Genomic DNA, 15134 nt, shown 5'->3' with positions numbered 1-15134 from the left:
AGATCAGGAGTCACACTCACAGATGTGATAATCAGACAGTGGAGAGGAGGGAGTTCTTCTTCTTTGCACCTCTGGTTTAATTCAAACTTAGAACAACAGAGATAAACCTGCTCCTGCTCCTGCACCTTTACCAAATACTTGGCAAACACAGCACACTTTTCCTCGCCTTTTTCTTCTAAGTGGGTCAGCATGAAACTAAGAAATTGATTCATGTTTTCTTTTGACTGACAGATATCCATGCATCAAATGTTAAACTTGTGTATGTATGGGGGAGCTAAGAAATCTACAACATGTTGTGGATCAAGATATAGTCTGAAAATAATAAAATTATTCATAACATGTATTGCCTAGCACTAAGCAATAGTAAAAAAGAAGCTAGTTCTGTCAGTTGTTGGAAGACCTATAATGTGAAACATCAAAAACATCAAAGTGGAAGATGGATTCAGAGAACAGTCTGGTGAGGGAGCAGGAGTGTGGCGCATACACTATGTCAAAACTGGTAAATTCTTTGCATTAACACCATCAATATGAATATTAGCCTGTTGTAATTAATGCTTTCTTTGTATTTCAGCAGCATCTGACGGCAGCTACTGGAATGTGGTGCTCAAACATCCACCCGAGGTCTGTACACCATCGCTGCTGAGTGACCGAGGAGTCCATTCAGGCAGAGATGTGGTGAATGAAGTGCAGATGGTGCAGCCTGCACTGAGGAAACTATGTGGATCATCACACAGAGACGCCATTGTGTGTGACTCAGCAGTGGAGGGAAAGTAGTGATGACAGTTTTGGACCTAAATCAAAGCAACTGTAGACGTGGCAGAAAACAGAGCAGCACTAATCAGACTTACTGATCTCTGGTCAGGTTCAGGTGATGAGCCCTTCTCTGCAATTCTTCTCCTGGAGGACACACAGATACAAAGGTTTAATGAGGAAAACAGCCTTTTTTATGTTTACATCATTAATATAATCAATATCTTTCTTGAGATTCTCACCCGTATTTCAACATTTCTTTTCTTTTAGCATTTTAGTAGTAGTATCTGGTAACACTTTAGTACACATTATTAAGCATTAGTTAAGCATTAATAAATACCAAATTCTTCATTTGTAACGCATAAATACTCAATAGTATGTAGTTTATAAATACAGTTAGTGCTTAATGATGAGTAAAACATTTTTAACTGTGTTTATGAACTACATACTAATGAATATTAATGATGAATTCAGTATTTAATGCTTAACTAATGCTTAGGCATACACAGTATACTGACTGTGTGCAGTATGTCTGACTGAGACACACTGAAACTACATGTATACCTCCTGGCCAACAGGGCGCTCATCTCCTCCATCAGCCCTCCTCCACCAGGCAGAGGGCCGTTGCCTCTGGCTTCAGTTTTGGCCCCTGCGGCTCCACCGGCCCCCAACATGGCTGCTGCCAGAGCCGCCCCGGCATCGTCACTCTGAAGACGCACAAAGAAAAAATACAGTGAAAAACAAACTGACACACCAGGTTCTGTTGACCCTATTTTGGGGATAAAATATGAATTCAAATGTTTTTATCTGTAAAATCAAAAATATTTTTAAAAATACAATGTGTTTTTTGTCAGATTTAAAGTTGATTGACACAAAAAGACGTGTATTGTTTGGCAGAGACGCTATAGCATCATATGTAAATCTCCTAGTCTGAGACATAGCAGATGAAGACTCTGCGTGATAGTGTGTGTGTGTGTGTGTGTGTGTGTGTGTGTGTGTGTGTGTGTGTGTGTGTGTGTGTGTGTGAAATCATCCATGAACTTGGCGAGTGTGTGTGCAAAATGTTTCAGTGACAATGATTTTGTGCGATGACGTGTGAGCACTGTGTATGTATCAACAGTAATAAGGCCTTTCTCTGCATATTGTGTGGTTCAGATACAAAGACATGAGATGTCAAGCCTTCCACTGATCAAGGAACCAATCAAGCGCTCACCCTTGGCACTTTGCGCAGCTTGGCTCCGGCGAGGGCGGCGGCCAGGCCCGAGAGGGGGCGGTCCTCTGCGGGGGAGAACAGGCCGGCGGGGAGGGGTGGTGCCGGTGGCGGGGGTGGGGCTCCGGGGGGAGGAGGAGGACCCGGTGGGGGCGGGGGCGTCCCGCATGGTGTCAGTGTGGGAGGGAGCGGAGGGGGAGGGGGCGGGGGAGGGTGGGGCACCGGGGTGGTGGGGGTGGCGGTCGCTGAGGTCACAGTGGAGCTGGGTGGCAGGGGCGGAGGCGGGGGAGGGGTGGGGGGGGTCAACCCCGGGGTCTGCACCACGTCTGTCAGAGGGAAGTGGAGGGGGGGGGGGGGGGGGGGGGGCACATTGGGGGATGGGCAAAGACACAGGGAAGGAAAACTGAGTTCAACTGTCATTAATCAGAATCACAACATGACAGGATGAAGGACGGACCTGTTGACCTGTTGACCTGTTGACTGAGTGAGGCCTTCAACACATCATGTGACATTTAGACTGGACTCATCACTGTGGAACTAACTCAAGTCTTATACTGTATACACTCACTGAGAACTTTATAGAACGAATTGCCTTGTTGTTTACAACTAGAGTTTAGAGTTTAGACTTTATTTATTTAGCACACAAATTTCAATGGTGCAAGGAGGGAACGAAGCCGGTTGGCTCGTACATAGGTTCCACCCCTAAAACAAATTACAACAAAACAAATTTCAATGGCTAACAAATAAACATAAAAAAAGAGATAAAGTGCATACATAATCAATGTTATATGAGCAAAAATGAACAGAAATGAGAAAAAAATAAAGAAATAAAGTGCAAAGTGATTCGGTAACAAATAAAGACAATAGAGATAATATACAAAAAATGTATTCATTAAACTCATAAAAGGACAGAGTAAGGATGTGGGATATGGAGAGAGCGAAAGAGAGAGAGGAAAGAGCGGGAAATTCAAGAGAAGTTGAGATGTATTTTTAACTGCTTTTTAAAAAGTGAATAAGAAGAAATGGATCTTAATGAAGGAGGTAGTCCATTCCAAAACATAGGACCTCTATAAGTCATATTAAACTGATGGTGTGATGTGCGGGTGAAGGGTAAATATAGAGTAAGATTATTACTGTGTCTAGTGCGGTGAGAATGTACATTATAAGTGAAGGTAAAGAAATTTTGAAAAGTGACAGGGAGATCTTGGTTCCTGTAAATAAACTTGTGAATAAACAAACAAATCTGATAGTTATTCAATGTGTGAATTGGTAGAAGAGAATACTTAGTGAATAGTGGTGCTGACGGAGCTATCTATTTGAATGTGAGATGAATCTTATGAATCTCTTCTGAACAGTACATCATTTCTTGAGATGTGTAGGAGATGTAGCTGCCCAGACCATGTTACAGTAGTTCAAATAAGGAAATAAAAAACTATAATATAACATTAAATGAGCAGAAGGATGTATGAATGGGCACACTTTTCTTAAGATGCCCATCATCTTTGTTAATCACTTGCAAACAAGGTCTATATGATTTGTCCAATCAAGTCTTTCATCAACTAATATTCCGAGGAATTTGGTAGTTTTGACTTGGGTCATTTCTATTCCATTAATGTATAATTTAGCTTGCTCTTTAGGGTAAGACTTATTGCAAAAGATTACAAAGTTACATTTCTTCACATTGAGTGTTAATTTATTAAGTTGAAACCATTTTGAAATTGAAGATAAATCATCGTTCACAGAATCAATCAGATAATTAAAATGATTATGAGTTGCTATAAGGGTAGTGTCATCGGCAAATAACACAGGAAGAAAATGTTTACAAGATAAAGCTAAATCGTTTATATAAATCAAAAATAATAAAGGGCCCAAAATAGAGCCTTGAGGCACCCCGTGTAGAATACTGGACTTGGCAGAGGAGTGGCCATTAAATGTCACATATTATTGTCTGTTAAATAAATAATTTTTGAACCAATTCAGGGCAATATCCTCCACACCGTATCTATTTAATTTGGCAATCAAAACACTGTGATTGACAGTATCGAATGCCTTGGTTAAGTCTAGAAAGACCCCAAGGGCAAACTTTTTCTGGTCCATAGCAGATGAAATAATATTAGTTAACTGAAGTAATGCATGCTCTGTAGAATGTTTTTTACGAAATCCATACTGGTGATCATGTAAAATATTATTTTCTTGTAGGTGCCTCAATATTCTAGAGTAAACTAATTTCTCCATTAATTTAGAAATGCAGGGCAGGATGGATATAGGTCGATAAGTTCCTAAATTGTCAGTATCGCCCGTTTTAAAAATAGGGGTGACTTCAGCTATTTTTAAATCATGTGGGATATTACCAGATTGCAGTGATAAGGAAAGAATATGGGTTAAAGGAGAAACTAAGGATCAATGGTTTCTTTTATCAAAATGCTCTTTATGCCATCGTGACCTGGGGCTGAGTTATTTAATTCCAAGATGATATTATGGACCTCTTGTATAGTTGGAGGATCGAAGGTGTTAAAAGGAGGATATTGCCCCTTAATAAAACAACAGGGGTTCTCACCAGCATCCGAGAAACTTGATGCCAGGACAGAGCCAACATTAACAAAAAAATTGTGAAAGCCATTTGCTATTTCATCGGGGTTTGAAAACGTCCCCACTTTCCCATACATTAATGTTGGTGATGCAGCTGATAATTTTTTACGGTTGAGCAGATGATTAATAAGGTTCCAGGTTGACTTAATGTCGTTAGAGGCCTGGATGAATTTTTCTGCATAATATTTTTTTTTTTTTAGTTTTTCTTAGAACAGCTGTAAATTTATTTTTATATTTCTTGTAAGTTTCAATATTCAAAGGGGTGGGATTAGTAATGGTTTTCCTATAAAGTTTTTTTTTTTTTTACGGGAGCGTTTCTTTAAATCTTCAGTAATCCATGGTTTCCCTTTAGAAGAATTAGTTTTAGACTTAGAGTTGAACAAGGGAAAAGATGCTTCTAAAGCAGAATTAATAAATACTAACAATAAAGTATAGGCTGCATCAACATCATTCAACCTGAGGATCTCATCCCAGGGAAGGTGACTGATGGCGCAAACGTGAATTATCCCGCTGCCACTTTATTCTGTATTTTGACAGACTATAGTGATCCTGGGGTCGTGATGATGGGGCCCTTGAATATTGTTGCCCAGGGTACAGCGAAGTGTTAATCTGGCCCTGCTCCTCCTCCTGTTCTATATCTTTCTAACTAGGCCTACTTCTGGGTAGAAAACCAGCATCAGAACAATAGTGACAGACCAGAGTTTCGCTATCTCATTTTTCATGTCACTATATCGCTGTTTAGACCACAGTTTTTCAACATTGGGGTTGGGACCCCATGTGGGGTCGCCTGGAATTCAAATGGGGTCACCTGAAATGTCTGTTTTTTAAAAACGAATTTTTATTCTTTTTAAAATTATGATTAAAAACACCACACAACTGAGTATTCTATACTTTCACTTTCTCAAATATAAATTCAGTTCAAATAAAATGCAGCATATAAAAATATGTGAGCTGGCGCATCTTCATTGACGGCCTCGATCAAGTGACTGCACGTGATTGCGGGGTCAACAGAAATTTGTGATGTCAAAATGGGGTCACGGGCCAAAAAAGTTTGGTAACCACGACTGATCTGATGTTTGTAAAGTTTATAAAACCAATGATTGGACAAACATTAATGTGTGCACATTTTTGTAATTAGTCATGGTTATCATAGATAACGGTTTAACTTGACTCATTAAACTCAATAAAATATTTTCTCCAGCGGATATCTTAGTTACAACATGACTGAGCTAACTGGAGTAGTTTCATGTTGTGTCCGACAATGGGAGGGTTTTAACAGCTGATGTCCTGGTGTTAGCTTAGCTACCGCCGTTAGCTTAGCTGCTGCCATTAGCTTAGCTACCGCCGTTAGCTGTCCCTGTCAGCTGAGCCACTGATGCTTTCTAGACACTGTGATTCCCCCCAAACTGAATAAATACAACACATAGCAACACAAAACACACACACAGAAATAGTAATGTTTCTTCAATCATTTCAGATTTGTCTAAATGGTGACAGGGCGTGAAAAATATGATATATAGCTAAACTCTCGTTGGTTACTACTGTTCTCATTCTAATTACGTGCTGATTTTCTACCCAGAAGTAGTAGTAAACAACAAGGAGATTCGTTCTATTAGAAAAACCATAACACTGAGTAGCTCCTCGTGGTCTGGACTCTACACGATGTTGGAGTCTTTTTCCTCTGAGATGTTTCCTCATGACTGCATCATATTCGTGCTGCCAATCACCTGTTCTACCACAGCAGCCCACGAGTGTTTTGGTGGATGCAGATCTGAAAACTGTTGGAGAGGAGGTGACTGAAGTTCACTGAACTCACTCTGGGTTCTCGACCAGCAGAGAGCTGGTGAGAACCAGTTCTCCCAGCCTGGGCCCAGTTCTTTGTCTGTGGAAACAACGAAAACTGGTTCCAACTTTGGCACTGGCTCCGAACCAGCCCCCAGAACCGCCATAGTGGACTGGTGCCACACAATTAGCTGATTGGATAGTTGTATAGAGTAAATAAGCAGGTGTGCAGGTGTTCCTAAGAAAGGGCTCAGTGAATGTACAGCGCAGAATCTACATTTGGAAAAAAAAATATTGAAATGCGCTATACTTTCCCTCCTACATAGAAATATCTCCTCCCTGGCTCTTTTTCCATTGTTACGTCAGTGTGATAAACGACAGCACAAACCGTCAGCATTAAACAAAGCTTCAGCCTGAATAATTCTTTGTCAGGTTACATCAACAGGTTACGCCACTGTCATTATCTGCCGCAATGGTGGTAATGTGATTTTCAAATGCAACATAACATGGAGCACACACATTAGGAATGACAGCATGCCACAACACATCACAGCGAATGCCTTTGTTGTCATGCAGCTGTAGTGAGTAGCAGTGAGTGGGTTTATGGTTAGAGGTCAGGCTGGGCAGCATGGAAACAGTGGGAAGTTATACACTGAAATAGCCTCTCATTACTCATTTTAAAGAGTTATAATGAACTCTGTGGTTGGCCAAACACGTTTCAAAGATATTCCATGAAACAGGAGACAAAAGAAGAGACAACACACACACACACACACACACACACACACACACACACACACACACACACACACACACACACACACACACACACACACACACACACACACACACACACACACACACACACACACACACACACACACACACACACACAGACAATTATCCAAAGACATTTAACATAGGAACTTTGGCAGCAGTTGTGTTTTGGTCAATACCATCTGTGTGTATGTGATAATATTGCTGTTTTCATACATTGTGTAAGTATGAACTAATGAACAAACAGATGTTTACTTCATGTCTCATCATCAGAGTGATGGTATGTTTCTTCTCGTCACAGAACTAAATCCATGATTGATAATCCATGAGGGAATGTTAACATATGATCAATATTAAAACCAGCTTTCCAGTCCCTTCAGGCCAATCATTTCAATTATCACAGAGGTCAAAGGTCATTGGAGCTCCTCCTCCTTCAGCAAATGAAGAGAAATGCCTCGGGACAAAGGTCAGTGAAGCAGCGGTGTCTGTGCTGGAGCTTTAGGGCAAATGTGTTAATAACCAAGAGTGAATAAGAAACAAGTGAATTTTATTACAACAGTATGTATATATCTATATATAAAGTATATATGTATATATATGTGTACACATATATATATATATATATTAATTTAATTTATTTATTATAATTTAATGAAATTGTCAAAATTTGAAATAAAAGCATATATTTTGCGTGACATTTAGTGACACCTCTAATCTCCAACAGATGGACGAGTGCATGTTATACTGATAAAGTATAATTATCATAAATTTTAATGGTAAGCTTCCACTGTTTAAAATAAATGAGAATTAATGATTAAAATTATTAATGAAAACTTGAGGTGGAAGCTGAACTGAAATAGTGTGGAAGGAGTGAAAAAAAAGTTGATAAATGATGATAGAAGAAAAACAAATCAACCAGCAAGTCAGAAATGCAGTGTTCGTAGACAGACTGGAGTCAGTGATCTGTATCCACCAATAACAGACTGCTATCAGAGGGGATGGGACGCCATGCCGAGGGACCAGACACCTTCATCAGCCAGCAAGCACATGGACATACAGTAACACAAGTGTACGAGACGACTGACAAAGAAGTTAGACAGGCCTGTGTAGCAGTGACTGCTGCACTGAGAGACGCTAACCCTAACCCTCAGCAGCAGCAGCAGCAGTGTTAATGTCAGAGACTGAACCAAGGAACCAGTGAGGACAAAGTCAGTCAATAGATGAAATCTTAGTCAGACTGAATTGAGCCTGAGCCTGGTCGGCTCGCTTCAACACTGTTGGCCTGAGGACAATTTAAGTCAATAACACTGAAAACTAACCAATCTTATTTTATTGTCAAATCATCTTTAAGTTCAGTGTATCAATACAAAGGTCATTTTTTTAGCCAGACCCCCACCCCCCCTTATTTATCATTGCCTCCCTTTGCCAGCCTCTAATTGGCTAATCCACTCAACTCACTGAGTTTGATCAGGTCTTAATTCATGAGAGAGGAAAAACAACCCCCATGCTGTTTCTCATGCCGTCGTACTGTCTCTCCTCAGCAGTGAACCAGTGATGTGGAAATGTTTCTGCAACAACGCTGCCATGTTCTCTGTTTAATATGTTTCCACCATCACTGGATGAGTTTGGATGAATTTAACAGGAGGAGACTTCACCCTCTGCTCCCTTCAGCGAGTTCGGGCTAAGTCAACAAACTAAATCACAATTACTTACATTTGAATTTCAATGTGACTAAATGACATAATCAATATAGTTAAAAATCACGAGCTACTTTAAACCAGCACTGATTTCTGTATCTGTCATCTTTGGGAACGGTGCTTTAACTTCCTCAATGGTGATGAGCGACTTTATTTAATTTTAGTTCACTTCACATGTTATTTGCAGATCATGCAAACAATTAATTTGCTCACCAGTAAACTGAGAGTGCTACCTACACATGTTAACTTTCAATACTATCTCCTTTCTTTCTTGAGTCTTCATCCTATGCAAATATTGATGTTGAGATGTTCCTGATGGAGTCTGGTGTCTTCTGAAGTTCCCAGAATGCATCAGTTTGAACTTTAACCTGAACCTGGGTGGAGGTGAGCTCACAACTAATGGACATCAACAACAGCTTCTGACTGTAAGAGCAGGCTGCTTTGACTGCATGGTGTTGAATGTTTCAAACAATGAACAAAGTCAGTTTTTATTGCCACTATGTTATCGTAAGTTAATTTTTGACATTTAGTTTATTGCACTGCATGTTAAAGGTCCCATATTATATGGTTAGTTTCTCTCCGGAGGCTCCACCAAAAACAGGTCATTGAAGCAATCACTGAGCGCTTTCTGAGTGTCTGAGTACAAATGTTGGCAGATTTCATGGAAACACCCAGAGAAACCAAATCCTGCAAAGTAAGACGGTGGGTCTAGGTGGGCGGGGCTTGCGTGGCTGAGAGTGGTGACTGCTTTCTTTGTGACATCACAAAGTTAAAGAAGTCCTATAGTTTTAAGGCTCAGTTTCTGTGTGGACTGAGGTTTTGATACCTTCACAGAAGAAATATAAAACCTAGAGCTGCTTCATTATGCACACAGACGTTGTCCCTTTATTTACAGTAATATGGGACCTTTAAGTAAAGTCAACTTGTTTGGATTTTCATTGATAACAGTTCCAACAGTGTTCAGTAACCCCCCATCCTTCCCCCCACTGTTAGTGTGTGAGTCAGAAGAAGTGACAGAAAGATGGGAGAGAGGCAGTAAGAAAGAGAGAGCAGAATCCAGACTGGAGGCCTTACCCTGGGGCAGCCAGGAGAAGCCCCCCTGAAGCAGGTGGGGCTCTGGGCCTGCGGCTGCGTTGGGCTCCCCCGGCCCCGACAGGCCCAGGCCCACAGGGAGGGAGAGGTGCTCGACAGAGGCAGAGGCAGAGGCTGCAGCAGCAGGGGGCGCTGTGGAGGGAGAGGGCACACCGGGAGCCTGGGATGAGGAAGGGGAAGACGAGGCAAAGGAAGGAGACGAGTGGGCTACAGGGGAGGGGAGAGGAGGCGGGGTGGGCGGGGGCGGGGGGGTGGGGCAGGTGATGCTGTTCGGGGTGTAGCTGTGCGAGATGGTCAAGGGAGAGGGCGCCGGGAACATGGGCGGGCCGTTGGGGGACGGCGAGGGCGGCTTCTGCGTCAGAGGGGAAGGCGCCGCGATGGGGATGAGCGGCCGCGGCCCGGTGGCCTTCCCCGGGGGGCTGCTTATCATGACGGGGGGCGACGGAGGCAAGGGGGTGAAGCTGCACGCCGACCACACCACAGACTTGGGTGGAGGAGGAGCCGGGGCTGGGGGCGGGGCCGGGGCTGGGGGCGGGGGCGGGGCCTGAGGGAAGGCTGGCTGCCGCCGGGGGACCGTGGCGTAGTGGGGCAGGACCGGGTGGAAGGCAGAACCCAGCGAGGTGGCGAATCGGGAGGCTGAGTGGCGGAGCGGGGGGGTCGGGGGCGTGGTGGAGGAGGGGGACAGCGGCGTCCCGGGAGCCGGGTAGTTGGGCGTGGATGGAGATACGGGCGTAGAGGACGTTCTGCCGTACTCCTGAGGTGTGGGGTTGTACAGGGTGCTCTCAAAAGCTAAACGCCACGCCACGCCACGCCACGCCACGCCACGCCACGCCACGCCACGCCACGCCACGCCACGCCACGCCACGCCACGCCACGCCACGCCAAGGGACAACACCAAGGTCAAGGACAAAGACAGCACAGAAAGGGGAGGGGAGGGAGACAGAAGGAAGGAAAGAAGGCAAGGAAGGAAGCAGCCATTGTGCACACAGGAGGGAAAGACAGCAGGTCAGGAGAGAGAGAAGGAAGGAGGGAGGGAGGAAAAAAGAGAAGGGGGCAGATGAAGCAGGAAAAACCAGCACAGAGCTAATATATATATATAGATATAAACGTCTTATTGCAGGTGGTGTGTTGCCTCTGGGGCTGATGTTAGTGGACAGGTGTTAGCGCTGTGGACACGGACACGGACACGGACACGGACACACACACACACACACACACACACACACACACACACACACACACACACACACACACACACACACACACACACACACACACACACACACACACACACACACACACACACACAAAGCTCTCACAGTCCTGTTCGCAGGAGAAGAGTGGGAAATAATAATAATAATAAAAAAAAAAAACTGAGGAGGAAAATTCAGGCTTTACCACATAGCACACACACCCACTGAAGAGTTTCCAGTGTCATCAAGTCATATACAGACATTCAACCAAAAGACCCATCATGCACCACTCCACCCCAGAATCAACCTGAGCCTCAGGGAAACAGCCCGTCATCTCCATGTGAATGAAGCAGTGAGCAGATGATTTATAGTACACAATACTTTGATCAGTGCTATAGACGTCACATCACAGCCCAACCCCCGCTCCTCTTTAATACCATGTCTGTTTTATTTACTGATCACTAGCTTCACCTTGCCCGTCAGAGAGATAAGACCAGAGCAGCAGAAGTCTTATCGTCTTGTTGTCCTTTTGGACTGAGACATAGGCTACACCACAGTATTCTCTGATAAGCTCAGATCAGCTTGTCTACCTTTCATCTGCTGTCTCTCTGTCTGCTCATATGACTGAGTGATGAGCGTCCTCTTCTCATCTTCTACTACTGGAAATGTCCAGGTCGGTTCTAAACTGTAGACAAGAGACTCCAGCCGTCTACTGTGTCTTCTGTGTAATGGGCTGTATAGGGACCCACTCATTAAAAGTGATTTGACATCGAACTTCGTTATTCGAAAAAAAAAAGTATTCGAATGAATATTAGGGCAGCTCAAAATATTATCAATAAATATTTGAATATATTTGAATATTAATATTAATAAACAAACAAAGTTCTAATATGATTTTTTGGGCAAATGTCAAAGCCCTACTCATTAATATCATCTACTGTAACCATGGTGACTGTGTCTTAAATCTCACCTCCGGCTGAGCGGGGCCCTCTCTAAGTAATTACCTCCACTGTCTGTGTATGTGTATGTGACTTCGGCGCTGAGTGTAAGCTGACCTACTGCTGCACAGGCATGCCATATGTTTTCTGTATGTGTGTGTGTGTGTGTGTGTGTGTGTGTGTGTGTGTGTGTGTGTGTGGGAGGGGGGGATCGGTGTGAACTTCAAGTATTAGTATCTGTACTCCCAGTTCTTTGTTACCTGGGGCGAGACACTACAGGCACAAACTGTTTTTTCATGCACTGATCAATTTTGAAATTTTGGGCTATTTTTCTTCCTTAACATGTATTCTTTCAGAGAAGTCAAAAGAGATGGTAGAACATCCACATTAAGGTGGTTATTTTACTGCATTTAGTCTCTTTTGTCAGTAGATTTCTCCTAAATTCGCCAAAAGTGAACAGCTACTGTGACATACTGTGCTGTGCCTGTTGTCTGACCCATGTCATGTCAGGTATCATTGTAAAGCTCTCTCTCTACTGAACAATGATGTAGGCTCCAAAAACGGCCATTTCCTCTGTATCAGCAACCAATCGTAAAAGTATTATTTACATTAACAATCTATGGAATTTTACAGTACAAGTCTTAAAGGAGAATTCCGGTCATTTTTGACCCCTAAATCGTTGTCCTGATGGTCACCCAGTGTTGGTTGGAGCAAAAAACGCCACTAAAATTGATGCAGGCAAACCAGAGTTACACCATGGCTAGACGGCGCTAGGGATAGCCACAACGCTAACCTATGGGGGCAATTCTTTCAACCACAACAAACACTCAGAAAACAATCAAATAACTCTGGTACATGACTGGAATCCTTAGAGACACCACTGAACTCATATAGTGTAGAGCAGTGATTCTCAAACTGTGGTACGCGTACCACTAGTGGTACGTGGGCTCTCCTAGGTGGTACGCAAAAGACTCACTGAATTAAACATAAATAAAATAAAATAAATTTCAGATGCACCAAAAATTGGGCAACCACATATTTTTGGCCGAAAATGACCAAAAATGCATTTGCAGGATGTTGTGATGATACCATAGAATAGAGAAATACAAGCAAAAACCTGCCGAAAATGCCGACATCATTATCAGCAAAGGAGTCCAGGCACCGCTCCGACCACACGTGTATCTGTTTACTTGTTAGCTCCGTAGCTCCGTTAGCTCGGCTACAGTCCAACTGGAGCGGCTCGTTGAGCAGCGCTTCAAATAACCTGCGTACTTGTGCACTGCGTACGTGTGTCTTTGATGTTAAAGTTTAGTGTTACTTCTCAGAGTTTTATTTTTACGATCGGGGGTCATATAAACATGACGTACTGCTAATCTTTTCCGGTCAGTCGTCATGGAAACATGACGCTCTGTCAGTGGTGTGGCTTTTGGACCTGAGTGAAAACAAACGTGTGTATGAGCTGAGAAATGAAACAATGTATCATTGTATACCGCCATTATAATTATTAATTATGAATTATTATTATTAGGGAAGACTGGGGATGGTTGTTGCATCCCTTTCACCAATAAGGGATAACATTAGAGTTTTGTGCTCAATATCACCCACTCCCTCCCTGACATTGCATGTGAATTTACATGGCTGTGTTAGTAAGTGTGTAGTAGCCTATGGTAGGAGCCCAAAAACATTTTTTAGGTCAGAAACTAATATTTTGGACCAAACCTAAATTTTGACTAGTAGCCTACCGTTTAAGTTTAAATTAGGTAACTTGTAAAAGATGAAAGAGCAGGTTCTTGGGTGAAATATGAGTCATTTCAATATGAACTTTGTTAGGATACATGTTAGATACCCCCCCCCCCCCGGCGTGGTGGTACTTGGAGAGGCAAGTTTTTTCTGGGGTGGTACTTGGTGTAAAAAGTTTGAGAACCACTGGTGTAGAGTATAACCAGTATAAACTTTGTGTTTTTGCATGTAGTCACTCGCCTCAGACAGCTGAACTCTGAAACATCCTGGAAAGACATTACTATCCAATCACAGAGCGCCTTCTCCCCGCCACAGAACACTTTTTCCTTGTTGTGATGATTTCTTTACAAGAATAAACGGTGGAGCAGTGCAGTGGTAATGTCCAAAATATCTCTGACCGTTTATCTTTGTAAGGAAATCATCACAACAAGGAATCAGGACAACGATTTAGGGGTAAAAAATGACCAGAATTCTCCTTTAAAGGCTGTTTTCTCAAAATGAGTTTTTCCTCAGACTCTGGCCCCGAAATCTCCACTTCAGCAGCACTTAGAGACACCAAACCTTCCAGTTTTATTCCTGTCTATATTCTGAAGGTTTTCACAGAGGGGATTGTTGATATATCATTCAAAGCCTGATTTATACAACATTTTATTCCTAAAAACATGGCAAATTTTTTTAGGGCTAATTTACAAAGTGATAAAAAGAGATATCCAATATCCCCTCCGTAAAAACTGTAGATATGTAAGAATTTTGAAAGGGGCTTTATCCATTTTTCAGATATCGGTTCTGGAAATGTATGCAATTAGCACATATTTCATTAGATATTGCCTCATTTACATACTGTAAACTGTCTTGTCTGTAACAACATCTATTGGATGTGTGGATGTGAGGGTCTAAGGACAGAGGATGTTGTTACGATGCCATGAGACAAACTGTTTGTAAAAACGGGCTATACAAATAAAATTGCCTTGCCTTGCCTTGCCTTTATATATTTAAACATAAAATTTGATAAAACACGTAATACAAAAAATATTTGTCCTAATGTGAGTGATAAACTTGTGAAGTTTCATGGTGATATCTGTTATTTAATTTGTTTTATTCACCTGTAGTGTCTCTCCTTAATCAGTTGAAGCATAGAGAATGTCTATTAAAGTTTGATCCTTTCATGAATGATGAAATTGTTCACAATAAACAAGAGATTTCTCTTTTCTTTTTTCTTGATATCTCATCCAGTTTCACATCATTACAGGAAACCTGACATACATCAGTGACACGTTTACTCACAGACAGATCTGATAGGTCAGATCCACACACACATAATCAGACGTTACGCACAAACACGACATAATTCAGCCGACACTGCTGG

The 15134-nt window shown here is 42.4% G+C and overlaps 1 protein-coding gene across 1 annotated transcript in view; it reads right to left on the bottom strand.

Moving 5' to 3' along the window:
- Positions 1–15134, bottom strand: part of enah (ENAH actin regulator) — a 126280-nt gene that overhangs the window by 9694 nt on the left and 101452 nt on the right. Inside the window, exons 6-9 of the mRNA XM_084001158.1 lie at positions 9880–10686; positions 1964–2286; positions 1315–1457; positions 849–897 (exon numbers count right to left, since the gene is read on the bottom strand). Of these exons, the coding sequence (XP_083857284.1) occupies positions 849–897; positions 1315–1457; positions 1964–2286; positions 9880–10686 (1322 nt within the window). The remainder of the gene's footprint in view (positions 1–848; positions 898–1314; positions 1458–1963; positions 2287–9879; positions 10687–15134) is intronic.

The sequence above is a fragment of the Trachurus trachurus genome (genome assembly GCF_905171665.1).
Source record: "Trachurus trachurus genome assembly, chromosome: 24".
Classification (NCBI taxonomy): domain Eukaryota; kingdom Metazoa; phylum Chordata; class Actinopteri; order Carangiformes; family Carangidae; genus Trachurus; species Trachurus trachurus.
Note: the sequence above shows the minus strand (reverse complement) of the source record. Positions and strands in the feature narration are given on the sequence as shown.